At 42.5% G+C, this 16,709-nt stretch overlaps 1 protein-coding gene across 2 annotated transcripts; it reads right to left on the minus strand.

Moving 5' to 3' along the window:
• Positions 1-839: 839 nt before the first annotated feature.
• Positions 840-12,546, minus strand: LOC120986812 (zonadhesin-like). 2 transcript variants are annotated; one of them, XM_040415518.1, is made up of 4 exons: positions 12,461-12,546; positions 4,375-4,420; positions 2,450-2,500; positions 840-1,293 (listed from the first exon to the last, which is right to left on the minus strand). In XM_040415518.1, the coding sequence occupies exons 2-4, from the start codon at positions 4,412-4,414 to the stop codon at positions 875-877; spliced, it is 510 nt and encodes a 169-aa protein (XP_040271452.1). In that variant the 5' UTR covers positions 4,415-4,420; positions 12,461-12,546; the 3' UTR covers positions 840-874. The 2 variants fall into 2 exon arrangements, with proteins under 2 accessions (XP_040271452.1, XP_040271451.1); XM_040415517.1 differs by lacking the exon at positions 12,461-12,546 and adding an exon at positions 4,507-4,562.
• Between the last annotated feature and the right edge of the window lie 4,163 nt (positions 12,547-16,709).

Below are 16,709 nucleotides of genomic sequence, written 5' to 3' on the forward strand. Positions count from 1 at the left end.
AAGCCTTAAGCCTCTGAAGCCAGGAATAAAGTTCCCTGGTCAAATATAGAGTCAGACTAAAGAAAGAAGTTGCAGCATCCTGCAGAAGAAAATATTTCTATTTAATCCTGTTAGCACAGCAGAGCCAAAGAGCAACAGATGTAGCAGAGCCGAGTGTGTTTGCCTGCCAGAATTTATGGCAAAGCCTGCTGGTAACTAAGACAAAGCCTGAAAATCGTTTGGAGAAAAGTTTATTGAAAGTAAACCTATTATCGACTTCAACACAAGGTCTGGACTCAATTCATTTCATCATCCCCTTCATCCAATACGCCTTGCTTTGCTTCGCACGACCATGCCTGGGATTCCAGCATATCCAGGTAGGAGCACCGTGACACATGCAACATCATTAAGGGACATTTAGACCACCCTACACCACTCTGGCATTCCTATACCTGGGTACCACCATATTACTAAAAGGGGCCCTGTGCCCTTGTTGCTTCATTGCAATTTGGGTCACGACAAAACAATTTAAACTTTTCCCTCTTAAAGAGATCCCATGACTGTTGGCACCCCGGTGCGTTGCAATTGCTGGCCTGATCTGAGGTCTAATGAGAATTTTATCTTTTTTTCCTCCTCTAAAACCTAGGCGCATCTTATGGGGTGAAAAATACGGTAGTTTTGGAAATCAGTTTTTGTTCTGACCATACATCCCTAAGTAGATAAAATTCTTCCCCCTGGGAATGCACTTCAGTTACTTACATTATTTTTTTTCAAAACCACAAAACAGAATGCAAAAAATCAAAATACAATAATTTTATTCAAAGCATAAAATGAAAAAAAGATTTAAAGTGCAATTAAATATAATATTACGTAACATGAACCAAGCAGTAGGACTTCAGATGGAGCTGGAATTTGAAGTTCTGCCAGCTAATAGGGGTATTAGCATTGGATGGACAGCTCGTGCCCTCTTGGGGCACAGTATGGGCCTGATACATTGGTTATTGTACATAACATAGCCCTTTTCACAGACACAGCCGGGCTGGCACATCATAGGACAAGCTCTGCCCGACTGCATGTAGTTATCACATGTGTCCTGACAGAAAGAGTTACAATCAGTGAACCTTGCATTTGGTCCACAAGACGTGCACTCAGACTCCGGGATGCAGGTGTTAGAGGTGGCTGAGGCCAGGACATAACCAGGTTTGCAGTAGCACTCAGGCTGGCAAATCTTTAGACATGGGATCTCCTGGTTCCCGCAGGTCCTTGGGCAGGGTTTACATTGATAAAACATCTTATTGGGCTCACAGAAGGAATCTGAAAGAATGACATTAAACAAGATGTGATCAGTAAAATCTAATAATTCACGAGCCTTATCATGAAAAGTTCTCTGTTATCAGCCAAATTCAAAATGCTGGTAGATATCTCGGTGCCAAGACCAACACAAGTACCCAACATCATGGAAAGGCTGAAAATAAAACCAGTACTTGGAATACTGAGATTGTAAAATGATCACCCTAGCAATATATATATTCATACAACAGTGGTTATATACTTCAACATAGAGGATAGTATTATAGTACTTATACTGTTGTACATAGGAGCAGTATTATAGTAGTTATATTCTTGTACATAGGAGCAGTATTATAGTAGTTATATTCTTGTACATAGTAGTAGTATTATAGTAGTTATATTCTTGTACATAGGAGCAGTATTATAGTAGTTATATTCTTGTACGTAGGAGCAGTATTATAGGAGCAGTATTACAGTAGTTATATTCTTGTACATAGGAACAGTATTATAGTAGTTATATTATTGTACATAGGAGGCAGTATTATAGTAACAAATGTAACCATTTCCAGCCAACGATGTTGGTAAAATCCATTCAGTTTTATTTATTCTGCACTATCCATGCCCTGGAGGTCCGAGCAGTAGCTGGCGTTTGCTACGGTATTTGCAGTATTATAGTAGTTATATTCTTGTACATAGGAGGCAGTATTATAGTAGTTATATTCTTGTACAATAGAGGCAGTATTATAGTAGTTATATTCTTGTACATAAGAGGCAGTATTATAGTAGTTATATTCTTGTGCATAGGAGCAGTATTATAGTAGTCATATTCTTGTACATAGGAGCAGTATTATAGTAGTTATATTCTTGTACATAGGGGGCAGTATTATATTAGTTATACTCTTGTACATAGGGGCAGTATTATAGTAGTTATATCCTTATACATAGGGGGAAGAACTATAGCAGTTATATTCTTGTACATAGGAGCAGTATTATAGTAGTTATTCTTGTACATAGGAGCAGTATTATAGTAGTTATATTCTTGTACATAGAAGCAGTATTATAGTAGTTATATTCTTGTACATAGGGGGCAGTATTATAGTAGTTATATTCTTGTACATAGGAGCAGTATTATAGTAGTTATATTCTTGTACATAGGGGGCAGTATTATAGTAGTTATTACCTGGCTGTAGAGCTGCAGACTCCTGTGACGCCCCAAACGCAGCAAATATCTCTGCAAGAAAAAAGAATATAAGCATTTCTAACATATGTTTTTCAGTCATTATAAGTTTCAGTATGGATTTTTTGTAAAATCGTTCCACTGGATTGAGATATTGTGATTTAGTGAGAACCATAGAAACTTTAACATATTATTTAGAAACATATATCAGAATTTCACCATGTCACATAATTAATATAACTAAATGATATAATTTCTTGCATATTTTATACTTTAGAAATGTCAATAGATTTATGCATGAAGATGAAAGCCGGCTTTCTGGTGCCACTTTTTGGATAGCTACTTAATAATCCACTTTCTGCCCTTTAAAACAGCCCTGGGAACAATTTCTTGGGATATAAGCATCTTATCTATAAGGAACTGCAGACAACTGGGTCAGTACCAGCACGGTAGTGATTTGTGTGGGTGCGAGACCAGTGTCCTGCCTGCATTAGAGGGCTCTTTTAGAGAAACATACCGTAATTCCCTCTATTCCCGTAATCGCCCTACACAAAGTGACTTTCTATATTAAGCCCTTCCCTGTAGAGCCCTACAGCTAAATCCATCCAAGATCCCACTAACTCGCACCCAGGTGACTCATCGTAAAACTCCTTTCAAGCAGCTGTCAGATCAGTTTACAAGTGGAAATTGTTTTTCCATGTTTGAGTAATAGTCTTCAAAAATTAGATTTATCCGCCTCGACATGTGAAAAATTTGATGTTTCCTTAATTTGACTTAAAAAATTCTCATAGTTTACACAATTACAATTATAATATGTCATAAATCCAGGAGATAAATACTGCATCAGATAGAGAGATAGAAAAAAAGAAAGAAAGGAAGAAAGAAAGAAGGTAGATAGACAGAAATAAACAAAAGTAACAAAAAAGAAAGAAAGTAAAGAAAGAAAGAAAAGCAGGAAATAAGAAAAGCAGATGAGCCAAGTAATGAAAAATTCAATTCAGCTGCTTTGCTGAATTTTACAAAAAATGACTGTCACAAAGCGCATTTCTTTGTAAGTAGCGGGTGCAATGACGGGAAGCAGCCCCCCCCCCCCATCATTGTATCCCTCAGATGCTGCGTTCGTAGTTGATTGCGGCATCTGACATTAATATTACAGTGTCCCATTAAAAAATTTATAAAATGATACTTAACTCTTCAATTTGATCATAGAGAGCCGTCTGCCACCATTTTGATCGTAGAACCAGTGCGAAATATCGCAAGGCCCGTGATGACGTCATCACACCGGCCGGCGTAGAGATGTCATACATCACAGCGCACGGGATTTCACGCAGGGTCTCCAATCAAGATGGCGGACAAAAAAACGTTGCATTCTGAATCCTGACTGGATGCACGCCACGTATTGTGAAGGATAATGAGTATGCTGATATGTCGGGGACTGCCCGTATCCCCACTATATCCCATTGTAGTCAAAGGGGTCCGGCAGGCGTGTGGCACTATGCTGCTATGCCGGACCTGGAGAACTCTGGTAGGATGTTCTCTACCGAAACAGCCTGCCGGATTTCTTTGACACGTGTGAAACTAGCCTTAGTTTCCTGTTTCGGGAAGATGCTGGCACCGGAAACTATACAACGCATGGGAGGCTTCGTCTACTGCATAATTTCAGGTACCGGCAGCTTTTCCTATGGTTATAGGATTCCATTATCCCAACTTAGATATGATGTTGCATACACAATGCAGCCCCGGAGAGATCAATACAAATGTACCTCTGCTATATCACAGATAAAGCAGAGTTAAACAGATCTTTTACCAGTAGCGCATCATTGCGACATCATCAAAGGTACTGCAGATGCAACATTAACTAGGAGATAAGACACATGACAAACTCTACACTGCTACATAGAAATAATTCATGCAGGTTGTCTACTCACCGAGTATCAGGAAGATTTTTACAGTGATTTCGCTCAACATCGTGACCTGTGAAGTAGAAGATTTGTTACAATGTGTTCCTCACACTCTGTTGGAGGCAGAGTCCTTCTACCTCAGGTTATGTAACACCTCACCTTCTTGGAAGCTTCTGTCTCAGGCGTCTATTGTTCTGTTACTACTTTGATTTAAGATGTGAAGGCTTTGAAGGACTTGGATACTTATAGTCTTAGGAGATGTGGGTGGTGGACCTCGTTAAATGACAAGATCTGTCTAAGTACGCAGGCGGCGGAGTGACATCATCCTCAAGTCCTGTCCATTTCCCTAGACTTTACTACTACAGGTGGAAAAAAAAAGATTCCTGAACACTCCGGAGACGTGATGGAAGCGTGCGTGGCTGACTGGTGACAGATTATTTGGGACTCTGTTTATGGGACAGTAAATACTTCAGTAGTTTACAAACACTACGGGGGACATTTATCATCGCGTCTCCAAAAATTCACAAAGTTCTGAGCAGGCTGTAGTTGATCAAAATTTTGCAACTTTTTGGAAGTTTCAGATGCCACTCGCCACTTTTCAAAGTGGCCGGCAGTACAAATCCACATCGCCGGCCACCACCATCTTGCCTGAAGATCTCGGACGAAACCCGGTGATGTATGATGTCACCATGCCAGCCGGCGTGAAGAAAATGTTTTGAGTAGCAACGAGCAGGGTAATGAAAAACAAAAGTCCTGTGCAACATCCTCCACAAGTGAGAACGCGGGTGGCTGTAGTATTACAAGTATTGTTTGATCCGAATTTCAGGAAAAATGTGATTCGCCACAAAGCTGAATTTACTCATGCTTCATGGTAACAAATCGATTTACCCTGAAATGGTGTTAAAAATGAAAAAAAAAAATCTTACTTATCTAATGGATCAGTATGATTTCATTATATTTTTTTTTATGAGCAATCCCTAAAATACATTCATATTGATCTCAGATGCTGCGAACACCAATGAATGTGGCATCTGAGGGGTTCAATGACTGGGGGGCGGTGCAATCGCCGCTCCCTGTCATTGCACCCGCTATTTACAAAGAAATGAGCTTCATAATTCTTTACAAAGCAAATTTATTTGTAAAATTCGAAGCCAAATCTAATTTTTAAGAACTTTGCTCATCTCTAATTACAAACAGCACAGTCGGCACCAGCCACAGGCAGTAGTAGCAGCAGGCCACAGTTCTCCCTTGCTTCCTCTAGACGAGAGATCATATTTGATCCATGGTTCTGTCTTTTAGTTGTATCGTTTCCTAAGGCTACTTTCACACCTGCGTTCAGTGCGGATCCGTCTTGTAACTGCAGAGACCAATCCGCACCGGTAATGCAAACGCTTGTATCCGTTCAGAACGGATTTGTTTGCATTATTCTTTTTAAAAAAAGTCTACGTCAAGACGGATCAGTCTTGACTTACATTGAAAGTCAATGGGGGACGGATCCGTTTTCAATTGTACCATATTGTGTTAGTGAAAACGGATCTGTCCCCATTGACCTTCATTGTAAGTCAGGACGGATCCGTTTGGCTCCGCATCGTCAGGCGGACACCAAAAAGCTGCAAGCAGCATTTTGGTGTCCGTCTCAAAAGCGGAACGGAGACCAAACGCAGCCAAACTGATGCATTCTGAGCGGATCCTTATCCATTCAGAATGCATTGGGGCTGAACTGATCCGTTTTGGACAGCTTGTGAGATCCCTGAAATGGATCTCACAAGCGGACCCAGAAACGCCAGTGTGAAAGTAGCCTTAGAAGAGACAACATCCCATTCCTGGGTGCTATGGAAGATACTCAGGACAGTTTTCATGTTGCTGAGTTCCTACGAGAGCCATCAGTGGATTAGGAGTTTCCAGCAGAGGCAGAGGATGACTTGACTGAAATCCATAGCTGTGCTCATTGTGGTAGTAGTGCCACTTGTAGCCATGGTGGTGGCAGTAGGGGCGTTGGTAGCCATGGTGGCACTGGTACTTTGTACAAATACAGGGAGAGAGAAGCCCATAACATAAAAAAGTATAAGGAAAGTGGCGGGGAGGATGATGACTATTATGTCAGCCTAGGTCAAACTCAAGGGTGCTGATAGCTTTGTGTGAGTATGGGAATTTTTCTCCACAATGCCTGCAGAGAAAATCATTGGTGTGTAAGATGTACAGGATTGAAATAAACCATGAGCATTCAGATTCAGATTAAACTTCTCTTTGTGTCATCAGCAAAAAGACACACCTTACCATCGAGGCCTTCTGCAATTTCGCTGATAAAGATATTAAACAATATGGGTCCCAGAACAGATCCCTGAGGTACCCCACTGGTAACAAGACCATGTTCTGAATATACTCCATTGACTACAACCCTCTGTTGTCTGTCCTTCAGCCACTGCCTAATCCATTCAACAATATGGGAGTCCAAGCCCAAAGTCTCTAATTTATTGATAAGCCTTCTATGTGGGACAGTATCAAAAGTCTTACTAAAGTCAAGATAAGCGATGTCTACTGCACCTCCGCCATTTATTATTTTAGTCACCCAATCAAAAAAATCAATAAGATTAGTTTGACATAATCTCCCTGAAGTAAACCCATGCTGTTTTTCATCTTTCAATCCATAGAATTTTAGATGTTCCACAATCCTCTCCTTATGTATGGTTTCCATTAATTTCCCCACTATTGATGTCAGGCTTACTGGCCTATAGTTGCCCGGTTCCTCCCTACTACCTTTCTTGTGAATGGGCACATTTGCTAATTTCCAATCTTCTGGGACGACTCCTGTTGCCAGTGATTGGTTAAATAAATCTGTTAATGGTTTTGCTAGTTCACCGCTGAGCTCTTTTAATAGCTTTAGGGCTCTTTCACACTTGCGTTGTCCGGATCCGTCGTGCACTCCATTTGCCGGAGGTGCCTGCCGGATCCGGAAAAACGCAAGTGAACTGAAAGCATTTGAAGACAGATCCATCTTCAAAATGCGTTCAGTGTTACTATGGCAGCCAGGACGCTATTAAAGTCCTGGTTGCCATAGTAGTAGTGGGGAGCGGGGGAGCAGTATACTTACAGTCCGTGCGGCTCCCGGGGCGCTCCAGAATGACGTCAGAGCGCCCCATGTGCACGGATGACGTGATCCATGTGATCACGTCATCCATGCGCGTGGGGCGCCCTGACGTCACTCTGGAGTGCCCGGGGAGCCGCACGGACGGTAAGTATACTGCTCCCCACTACACTTTACCATGGCTGCCAGGACTTTAGCGTCCTTGCAGCCATGGTAACCATTCAGAAAAAGCTAAACGTCGGATCCGGCAATGCGCCGAAATGACGTTTAGCTTAAGGCCGGATCCGGATTAATGTCTTTCAATGGGCATTAATTCCGGATCCGGCCTTGCGGCAAGTGTTCAGGATTTTTGGCCGGAGCAAAAAGCGCAGCATGCTGCGGTATTTTCTCCGGTCAAAAAACGTTCCGGTCCGGAACTGAAGACATCCTGATGCATCCTGAACGGATTTCTCTCCATTCAGAATGCATTAGGATAATCCTGATCAGGATTCTTCCGGCATAGAGCCCCGACGACGGAACTCTATGCCGGAAGAAAAGAACGCAAGTATGAAAGAGCCCTTGGTGTATCCCATCAGGCCCCTGTGACTTATTTGTATTAATTTTAGACAGCTGACTTAGAACCTCTTCCTCTGTAAAGACACATGCATCAAAAGATTCATTAGTCTTCCTTCCTAACTGAGGTCCTTTTCCTTCATTTTCCTTTATAAAAACTGAACAGAAGTATTTATTTTATTCATTGAGGCAGTCAGCTAGTTCTTTATCTTCTTCTATATACCTTCCTTCTTTTGTTTTTAATTTGGTAATTCCTTGTTTTAGTTTCCTTTTTTCATTTATGTATCTGAAGAATGCCTTATCGCCTTTTTTCACTGACTGAGCTAATTTCTCTTCTGCCTGCGCTTTAGAAGCTCTTATAACTTGTTTGGCCTCCCTCTGCCTAATCTTAGAAATTTGCCTGTCATCCTCGTTTTTTTTTTTTTTTTATAATTACTAGATGCTATCTTTTTGTTTTTAATGATTTTGGCCACTTCTGCTGAGTACCACAGTAGTCTCTTCCTTTTTTTGCTTTTACTGACAAGCCTAATGCAATTTTCTGTTGCCTTCAATAGTGCCACTTTTGAGTAGTCCCATTTCTCCTGGACTCCATTGAAACTGTTCCAGTCTGATAGAGACTCGTATACCACTAATCTAATTTTAGAAAAGTCTGTTTTTCTAAAATCTAAAACTTTTGTTTTTGTGTGGTGTGAATCAGTCACTGTATTATAGTAAACCACACTGACTGGTGATCACTAGATCCCAAGCTTTCCCCTACAGTAATATTAGATACCAAATTCCCATTTGTGAATACTAAATCTAAAATGGCCTCCTTCCGGGTTGGCTCCTCCACTACTTGCTGTAGAGATAATCCCAGTAGGGAATTTAGAATATCTGTACTCCTGGCAGAACTAGCTATTTTGGTTTTCAAGTTTACATCAGGAAGATTAAAGTCTCCCATAATGATAACTTCCCCTTTCAATGTCATTTTAGCTATTTCCTCAACTAGTAGATCATCTAATTCTTTGACTTGGCTAGGTGGTCTATATATCACACCTACATGAGTTACCTTATGATTATCAGGTGTCGTTGTCGCAGTGAAGCAAACAAAATTGTTCTTCACAAATGTACAAAACACTACATTCATGGAAATCAATCAGGCACATGGATCTGTGAGGATTTTCATACACCTCTGACTGATGCCAATAAATCGATTTGCCATTGCCGGGAATGGCTATTTATCAGTGGCTCATTGATGTCACTTCTGCTCTCTGCCTGTGCATCATGTTCTATACTGTATTGCTGTTACCCTATCCCTACACAGACGCACATATACTAACTTGTCACTTTTCATACCGTGCTGCTGCAGCTACTACTGCCTGCTGCCAACACTAGTACCCCTACATAGCTGCACATCTTCTGCCTTGGCTATCATATTCCATACTGTGCTGCTAATACTGCTTGTACTACTACCACTACTACTACTCCTACACTGCTGCACATCCTCAGTCTGTCAGGCTCCATGTTGTTCTCCTATTGCCACTACTACTACCCCTACACAGAAATATAGAAATATATCTCTTTTCAGTCAGGTTCCATACTGTGCTTCTTCTCCTTAAAAAAAAGTTTTTTCAGAAAAAGTTAATGCTTTTTCCGATACTACCATATGCATAAACACCAGCAGGCATTTGCTCCTATTAAAGGGAGTCTGTCACCACATTTGAGCATATTAGACTGATCAAATAGCGTTATATGTGCCACCCAGAACTTAAAAACAGTACCTTTGTTGTATCTAACTGAGTTTTCTTTTAGCCGAAAATGAACTTTTAAGATTATGTAAATGAGCCCTCTCAAGTGCCCAGGGCGGCGTCTCAATCCTCCGAGCCTCAGGCAGCACCTCCTCAACGGCTCATAACTCCGCCCTCCGTGTGCCTCTGCCCGCCCGTTTACTACCCTCCTCTGTCCTTTTCCACTGCGGCTGCGCGGTCAAATTCGTAGCGGGCGCATGCGCAATGCGATGCCCACTCCTGGCAGGGCATCGCAATACCTAATGCGCATGCGCCCGCTACGAATTTGACCGCGCAGCCGCAGTGGAAAAGGACAGAGGAGGGGAGTAAACGGGCGGGCAGAGTCACACGGAGGGCGGGGTTATGAGCCGTTGAGGAGGTGCTGCCTGGGGCTCGGAGGATTGAGACGCCACCCTGGGCACTTGAGAGGGCTCATTTACATAATCTTAAAAGTTCATTTTCGGCTAAAAGATAACTCTGTTAGATACAACAAAGGTACCGTTTTTAAGTTCTGGGTGGCACATATAACGCTATTTGATCAGTCTAATATGCTCAAATGTGGTGACAGACTCCCTTTAAGGCATAATGTTTGGACTGCTTGTTCAGAACAAGCTAATGCTATACTACCATGTGCGTATAAATGTGGGCAGTCACCTGCCCTTGCTAAGGGTTTATTTTTGGGCTGATTATTCATCTTTTATTTAAAAAAGGGGAAATTCTAGTAATAGGTCAGCGACTATATTATTTTTATGAAAATGGCTGAGCAAACAGAACTGGGAGACAAGAGCAGCTATTTAAAACAGTCATGAGAATTTATCTTATCTGCCTCTTTTTGGTGTAGAAAAGGCGCAAATCCACCGGATTATGCATTTTGCAACTCCCTCGCTACAACTATGACAAGGGGGAGGATAGAGTGAGAGTATGGTCATTGGCCCCAGCAAATTTATCATTAATTTATGGCAGAAATTTCCGTAAAAAATGAGATCTCAGCTCAGAGCTGCTATAGATCTTATATCATTGCACGAAGAGCCGGAGGTGGCAGGTAATTGATGAAGAGGCCTCCTCCCAGTCATAAGTTATATGCCTCCTCTGGCAACATAAGCCCTATCAACGCCAGCGTAGCATATGGCCCTGATAAAAAACGGCCAATAGAGGGTATTCATTAATCCCACTACACCTGTTTTTGGTATAGAAACGTCAATTCTCTACATTTAAATTTTTTGCCCCTCTCTACGATTTTATTAAAAGGGGGCATGACAAAGAGTGGGGTATTGAAGGTCCATCAGCCTCAGCTTATTCATCCTAGTTATGCCAGTTATGCCAGTTATGCCAGAAACTGGTGGAAATAATGAATACAATCTCTGGTGGCACCGAGCAGTTATAGCTTTCATTCTGGTGCAAGGACTTCCAGAGAAGCCTTCTAATTTGTGATGCAGCCTGCACATAGACATAAATTACATGGCTCCTCCGGCATAGCAGATGCCGGTGTTGGTGAATCAGGGTCATTGTGTTTCAAAGTGTTTACCATTCATCTCCGCACCCCCTCATCGTAGTGCAAGTGAATGATACTTGTTTTATACACGTGAATGCTGACTGGGCCACGTGATTCTACGTGATTTACACATATGCATTTTTGCAAACCCTCCTTTCTTTGGGAGGGATTCCCTCTGAATAGGATGAGTAACACTAGGGTCAAAGCAGAAACATTCTTAAGGACTGAGTGTCGTCTTCTCACGAATTCAGTGAAATCTAACAGGTATATTCCATAGCATAGGGTGGATCAAACAGATTCTCAACAAGGTTTTCATCTTTTGACATGTATTAAGTACTTTAGTCAATTATACGTCAAGTTGCAAAACCAAGGGATCCTATTTTGAACATACGTGCAAAGAAAAAATCTCATTTGTGGAGCTCAGCCTCCAACACTTTTCAAAACTTTAATGTGTCTATAATAACCTATTTGGTGACATTTGAGGTCATTTCTAGACCATCACAGCCTATTAGTTACAGAACCTGGTGGTGCACCAACCTCTAGTGCACGAGCCAAGTGATCTACTAACATGTATCTATGAGATCTCAGTAGACCAGTTTTGGAAGGATTTTCTTTTGATAGATACAATTTAAAAGACTCCCATCAAAATACAGACACAACCCTCTTACAAAATTCTATCCCTCTTGAGGTTTAAATATAAAAATACTTTTGACCCTAGAATACAAAAAGTCCAGTACCATGAACTTCAGGTTCATTACCCGACTTTGGGTTGTTATTTAGTAAATACATTAATTATGAAAACAAGAATCCTTATTTAAAATTAATTTGGTGTTCTGTGCTCGGTTTGTCCAACCAAGATAACATAGAACTAGAATGGTATCTGAATAATTGGTTGGTCATGTCTAAAGGACGATGTAAATCTTTGAGGAAACCCCTATGATAAATTTTACACCTCTAGTGATTCAAGTCAACAGGTTCCAGCTACTTTTTGGAAATATGTTCAATACAATCTGATGAACTGGTCTATGATGTGAATTTGTCCAATAAATTGGTCAGTGTCTCTTGGGATAAGGTAGCCTTGATTTCACCTGCCTTTTTTGTTCCTACATGACCCCGAATGCATTACATTGTGAACAAATAGGACACCTTGATATGCTGCAAATGTCTGGACCGATAACTTGGATTATGGAACCCTCCTATGAGCCATGGCTACTGTACCTGATCATGTTGAAAGTAGAAAGCGGAGATTTCCTTGGAACATACAAAGCAATGAACAGAGCTTGATTATGTATTGAAGCTATAACTCAACCATTGAGGATTCCTTTGTCACGTTTCTCCAATTCACCATAAACTTTCTCTCCCTCAAGTTTGAAGATGTCACACTCATACACAACTCAGAATTTTCTTTCCTTATTTCACAGAATGAGAAGTAGTAGTATGAGCTTGAAGACTACAGATATGACTCGTTCCAGACATGAATTACTCAAGGGAGTGAAAAATAGGGCATACCTAAAAATAGCAATCTCTCCTCCACCTCCAAACAGGCCTTGGAAAAACACCCATTTTAATTATCACATTTCACATTGCGCATGATGAGTAGTCCTGTTTGCATCTCATGGGTGATTCAATTATAACCAATGTCTAGAACGTTCTACTTTATCTGCTGTAGAACATAAACATCGCTTAGGTTTCTGGAGAGACCACATAGACCGCTAATGCAGTCACAACTGGTTACCTGTTAATGATGGACCATAAGCCCCGTAAAAACATGACATAGTTTCATGACAGATAATGAAGTGATGTAGATGGATATAGTATAGCTCATGATGCAGAAAAAGTCTATAGTCTATAGCCCTGTATATAGATAATCTGCTCAAGGCAAAGTAGCTTCTTGACACTCCATTTCGCCTCCCCCTAGATATCCCCTTTCTTTTAGACCCGGCCAAGCCAAACAGATCCCTAATGTCTTCTGAAATATCCTGAACCTGGTCAGTGGCCATCATCAGATAAGCAGAGGACTTTTGAAGGTTTTGCAGAGAACTTATTATTTTACTATCTTTTTTAGAATGACTTTATTGTTTTTTTTAAACATTTACAGCTGCTGATGGAGTTTATATTAAACTCAAGCTCTTTCAACCTGCGCTGCAATTATAATCGACATGTCTGCTTTACCTCCATAATCACAGGTATTTTAGCTGCTGTACCTTTTTATAATGCAGCCACAGATGTGCCACACAGTTCTGTCATGGACACACTCAACACATACAGTACAGACCAAAAGTTTGGACACACCTTCTCATTCAAAGAGTTTTCTTTATTTTCATGACTATGAAGGCATCAAAACTATGAATTAACACATGTGGAATTATATACATAACAAACAAGTGTGAAACAACTGAAAATATGTCATATTCTAGGTTCTTCAGAGTAGCCACCTTTGATTACTGCTTTGCACACTCTTGGCATTCTCTTGATGAGCTTCAAGAGGTAGTCCCCAGAAATGGTCTTCCAACAGTCTTGAAGGAGTTCCCAGAGACATAGCAAATATGGGTACGGTATATACTGTATACACGTTCATACACGGGAACTGCCATGGTTATGAAGCCGGTCGTTCACAGTGCAGGTCAGAGCACGTATATACAGCCAGCATGTGCCATGCCTATTGTATTATGGGGTGTGGGCGGCGGAGTCTGGGGGTGATGTCAGAAACAAGGTCCGTTTTAGTAAAAGGGTTATTGCAGTATCGCAGCAATTGATTTGTTCCAAGTCTGGAGTGTAATTTCTCCGGCAGGAGGGCGCACTACTAAACGCTGGTTAGTAAGTAAGGGCTCGTGCGCCCTTTGAATATCTCATAAGGAAGACATGGCACTTGGGCTCTGCTTTCCTGGCATTACAGAGCAGCGGGGCCGTCGGCCTCAGATGCAGGCCGGTGCAACCATATAGGCGAACTGGGCGTTCGCCTAGGGCGCCGGCCTGCTGGGGACGCCCTGGTGGGCTCCCCCTGACTGGGGCTGCAGCCCTGGGCGAGCGGCTCTTGAGCCGCCCCCAGCGCCGTTACAGGGGGGCCAGGAGGTGGAGGTCCTTATTAAATATGGCAGAGCAGGCATCTGCTTACCCTGATGGCAGGTGCCTGCTCTGCCAGTAAATTACCGGAGGAGAGGAGGCGGGCGGCAAGTGAGGCTGTTCTAGCAGCTCCCCACTCCTCCCTCGTGCGCCCTCTGTGATGCCGGAATATGACGTCATTCCGGCCACGGCATACTAAACGGCGTGCTGGAGGACTGAGGAGCTGCACCACACTGCACCCCAGGGAGGTGAGTGTTTAAGTGTTTGACTGAGTGAGTGTCTGCCTGTGTATTTATGTCAGTGAGTGAGTGAGTGTATGTCTGTCTTTCTGTCAGTAAATGTATGTGTGTCTGTCATTGAGTGTCTGTGAGTGTGTCAGTGAGTGAGTGTATGTCAGTGAGTGTGGATGTCTGTCGGTCAGTAAGTGTCTGTGTGTTTGTCAGTGAGTGCGTGTCTGTCTGTCAGTGAGTGTATGTCTGTCTGTCAGTGAGTGTCTGTCTGTCTGTCAGTGAGTGTATGTCTGTCTGTCAGTGAGTGTATGTCTGTCTGTCAGTGAGTGTCTGTCTGTCTGTCAGTGAGTGTATGTCTGTCTGTCAGTGAGTGTATGTCTGTCTGTCAGTGAGTTTCTGTGTACGTCCTTCAGTGAGTGTCTGAGTGCGTGTCTGTCAGTGAGTGTCTGTCTGTCTGTCAGTGAGTGTATGTCTGTCTGTCAGTGAGTGTGTCTGTCAGTGAGTGTCTGAATGCGTGTCTGTCTGTCAGTGAGTGTATGCCTGTCTGTCAGTGAGTGTATGTCTGTCTGTCAGTGAGTTTCTGTGTACGTCATTCAGTGAGTTTCTGTGTATGTCATTCAGTGAGTGTCTGAGTGAGTGTCTGTCTGTTAGTGTGTCTTTCTGTCTGTCAGTGTGTGTGTCTGTCTGTCAGTGAGTGAGTGACAAGAGGGGGCGGCAAAATGGATCTTTGCCTAGGGCGGCAAAAATCCTTGCACCGGCCCTGCTCAGATGTGCATTGCAGGGAGGATGCCCGGACGCAGGCTCTGGTGCTATGTAAGGCCGTCAAAGGCACAATGTGAGAACTGAGGCCGGGGGTCGGCGGCCCATTGCATAGTAAAGGCAGTCGGCCCACCTGGAATTTTCCCGGTTCAGTACATTGCCAATCGGCCCCTGGATAGATATAACCTAACCCTGCACATTCTGTATAATATGGGTTTAACAAATCACGGGAAAAAAAATATATACACTGCGTGCAGAATTATTAGGCAAATGAGTATTTTGACCACATCATCCTCTTTATGCATGTTGTCTTACTCCAAGCTGTATAGGCTCGAAAGCCTACAACCAATTAAGCATATTAGGTGATGTGCATCTCTGTAATGAGAAGGGGTGTGGTCTAATGACATCAACACCCTATATTAGGTGTGCATAATTATTAGGCAACTTCATTTCCTTTGGCAAAATGGGTCAAAAGAAGGACTTGACAGGCTCAGAAAAGTCAAAAATAGTGAGATATCTTGCAGAGGGATGCAGCACTCTTAAAATTGCAAAGCTTCTGAAGCGTGATCATCGAACAATCAAGCGTTTCATTCAAAATAGTCAACAGGGTCGCAAGAAGCGTGTGGAAAAACCAAGGCGCAAAATAACTGCCCATGAACTGAGAAAAGTCAAGCGTGCAGCTGCCAAGATGCCACTTGCCACCAGTTTGGCCATATTTCAGAGCTGCAACATCACTGGAGTGCCCAAAAGCACAAGGTGTGCAATACTCAGAGACATGGCCAAGGCAAGAAAGGCTGAAAGACGACCACCACTGAACAATACACACAAGCTGAAACGTCAAGACTGGGCCAAGAAATATCTCAAGACTGATTTTTCTAAGGTTTTATGGACTGATGAAATGAGAGTGAGTCTTGATGGGCCAGATGGATGGGCCCGTGGCTGGATTGGTAAAGGGCAGAGAGCTCCAGTCCGACTCAGACGCCAGCAAGGTGGAGGTGGAGTACTGGTTTGGGCTGGTATCATCAAAGATGAGCTTGTGGGGCCTTTTCAGGTTGAGGATGGAGTCAAGCTCAACTCCCAGTCCTACTGCCAGTTTCTGGAAGACACCTTCTTCAAGCAGTGGTACAGGAAGAAGTCTGCATCCTTCAAGAAAAACATGATTTTCATGCAGGACAATGCTCCATCACACGCGTCCAAGTACTCCACAGCGTGGCTGGCAAGAAAGGGTATAAAAGAAGAAAATCTAATGACATGGCCTCCTTGTTCACCTGATCTGAACCCCATTGAGAACCTGTGGTCCATCATCAAATGTGAGATTTACAAGGAGGGAAAACAGTACACCTCTCGGAACAGTGTCTGGGAGGCTGTGGTTGCTGCTGCACGCAATGTTGATGGTGAACAGATCAAAACACTGA

Source organism: Bufo bufo, chromosome 1, assembly GCF_905171765.1.
Source record: "Bufo bufo chromosome 1, aBufBuf1.1, whole genome shotgun sequence".
NCBI classification, from domain to species: Eukaryota; Metazoa; Chordata; class Amphibia; order Anura; family Bufonidae; genus Bufo; species Bufo bufo.

Coding starts and splice junctions, on each gene's coding strand:
- LOC120986812 (XM_040415518.1), bottom strand. CDS start 4,414: ATGTTGAGCGAAATCACTGTAAAAATCTTCCTGATACTCG. Junction 2,501..4,374: donor AAAAATCTTCCTGATACTCG/GTGAGTAGACAA, acceptor TTTTTCTTGCAG/AGATATTTGCTGCGTTTGGG. Junction 1,294..2,449: donor GTCTGCAGCTCTACAGCCAG/GTAATAACTACT, acceptor TCATTCTTTCAG/ATTCCTTCTGTGAGCCCAAT.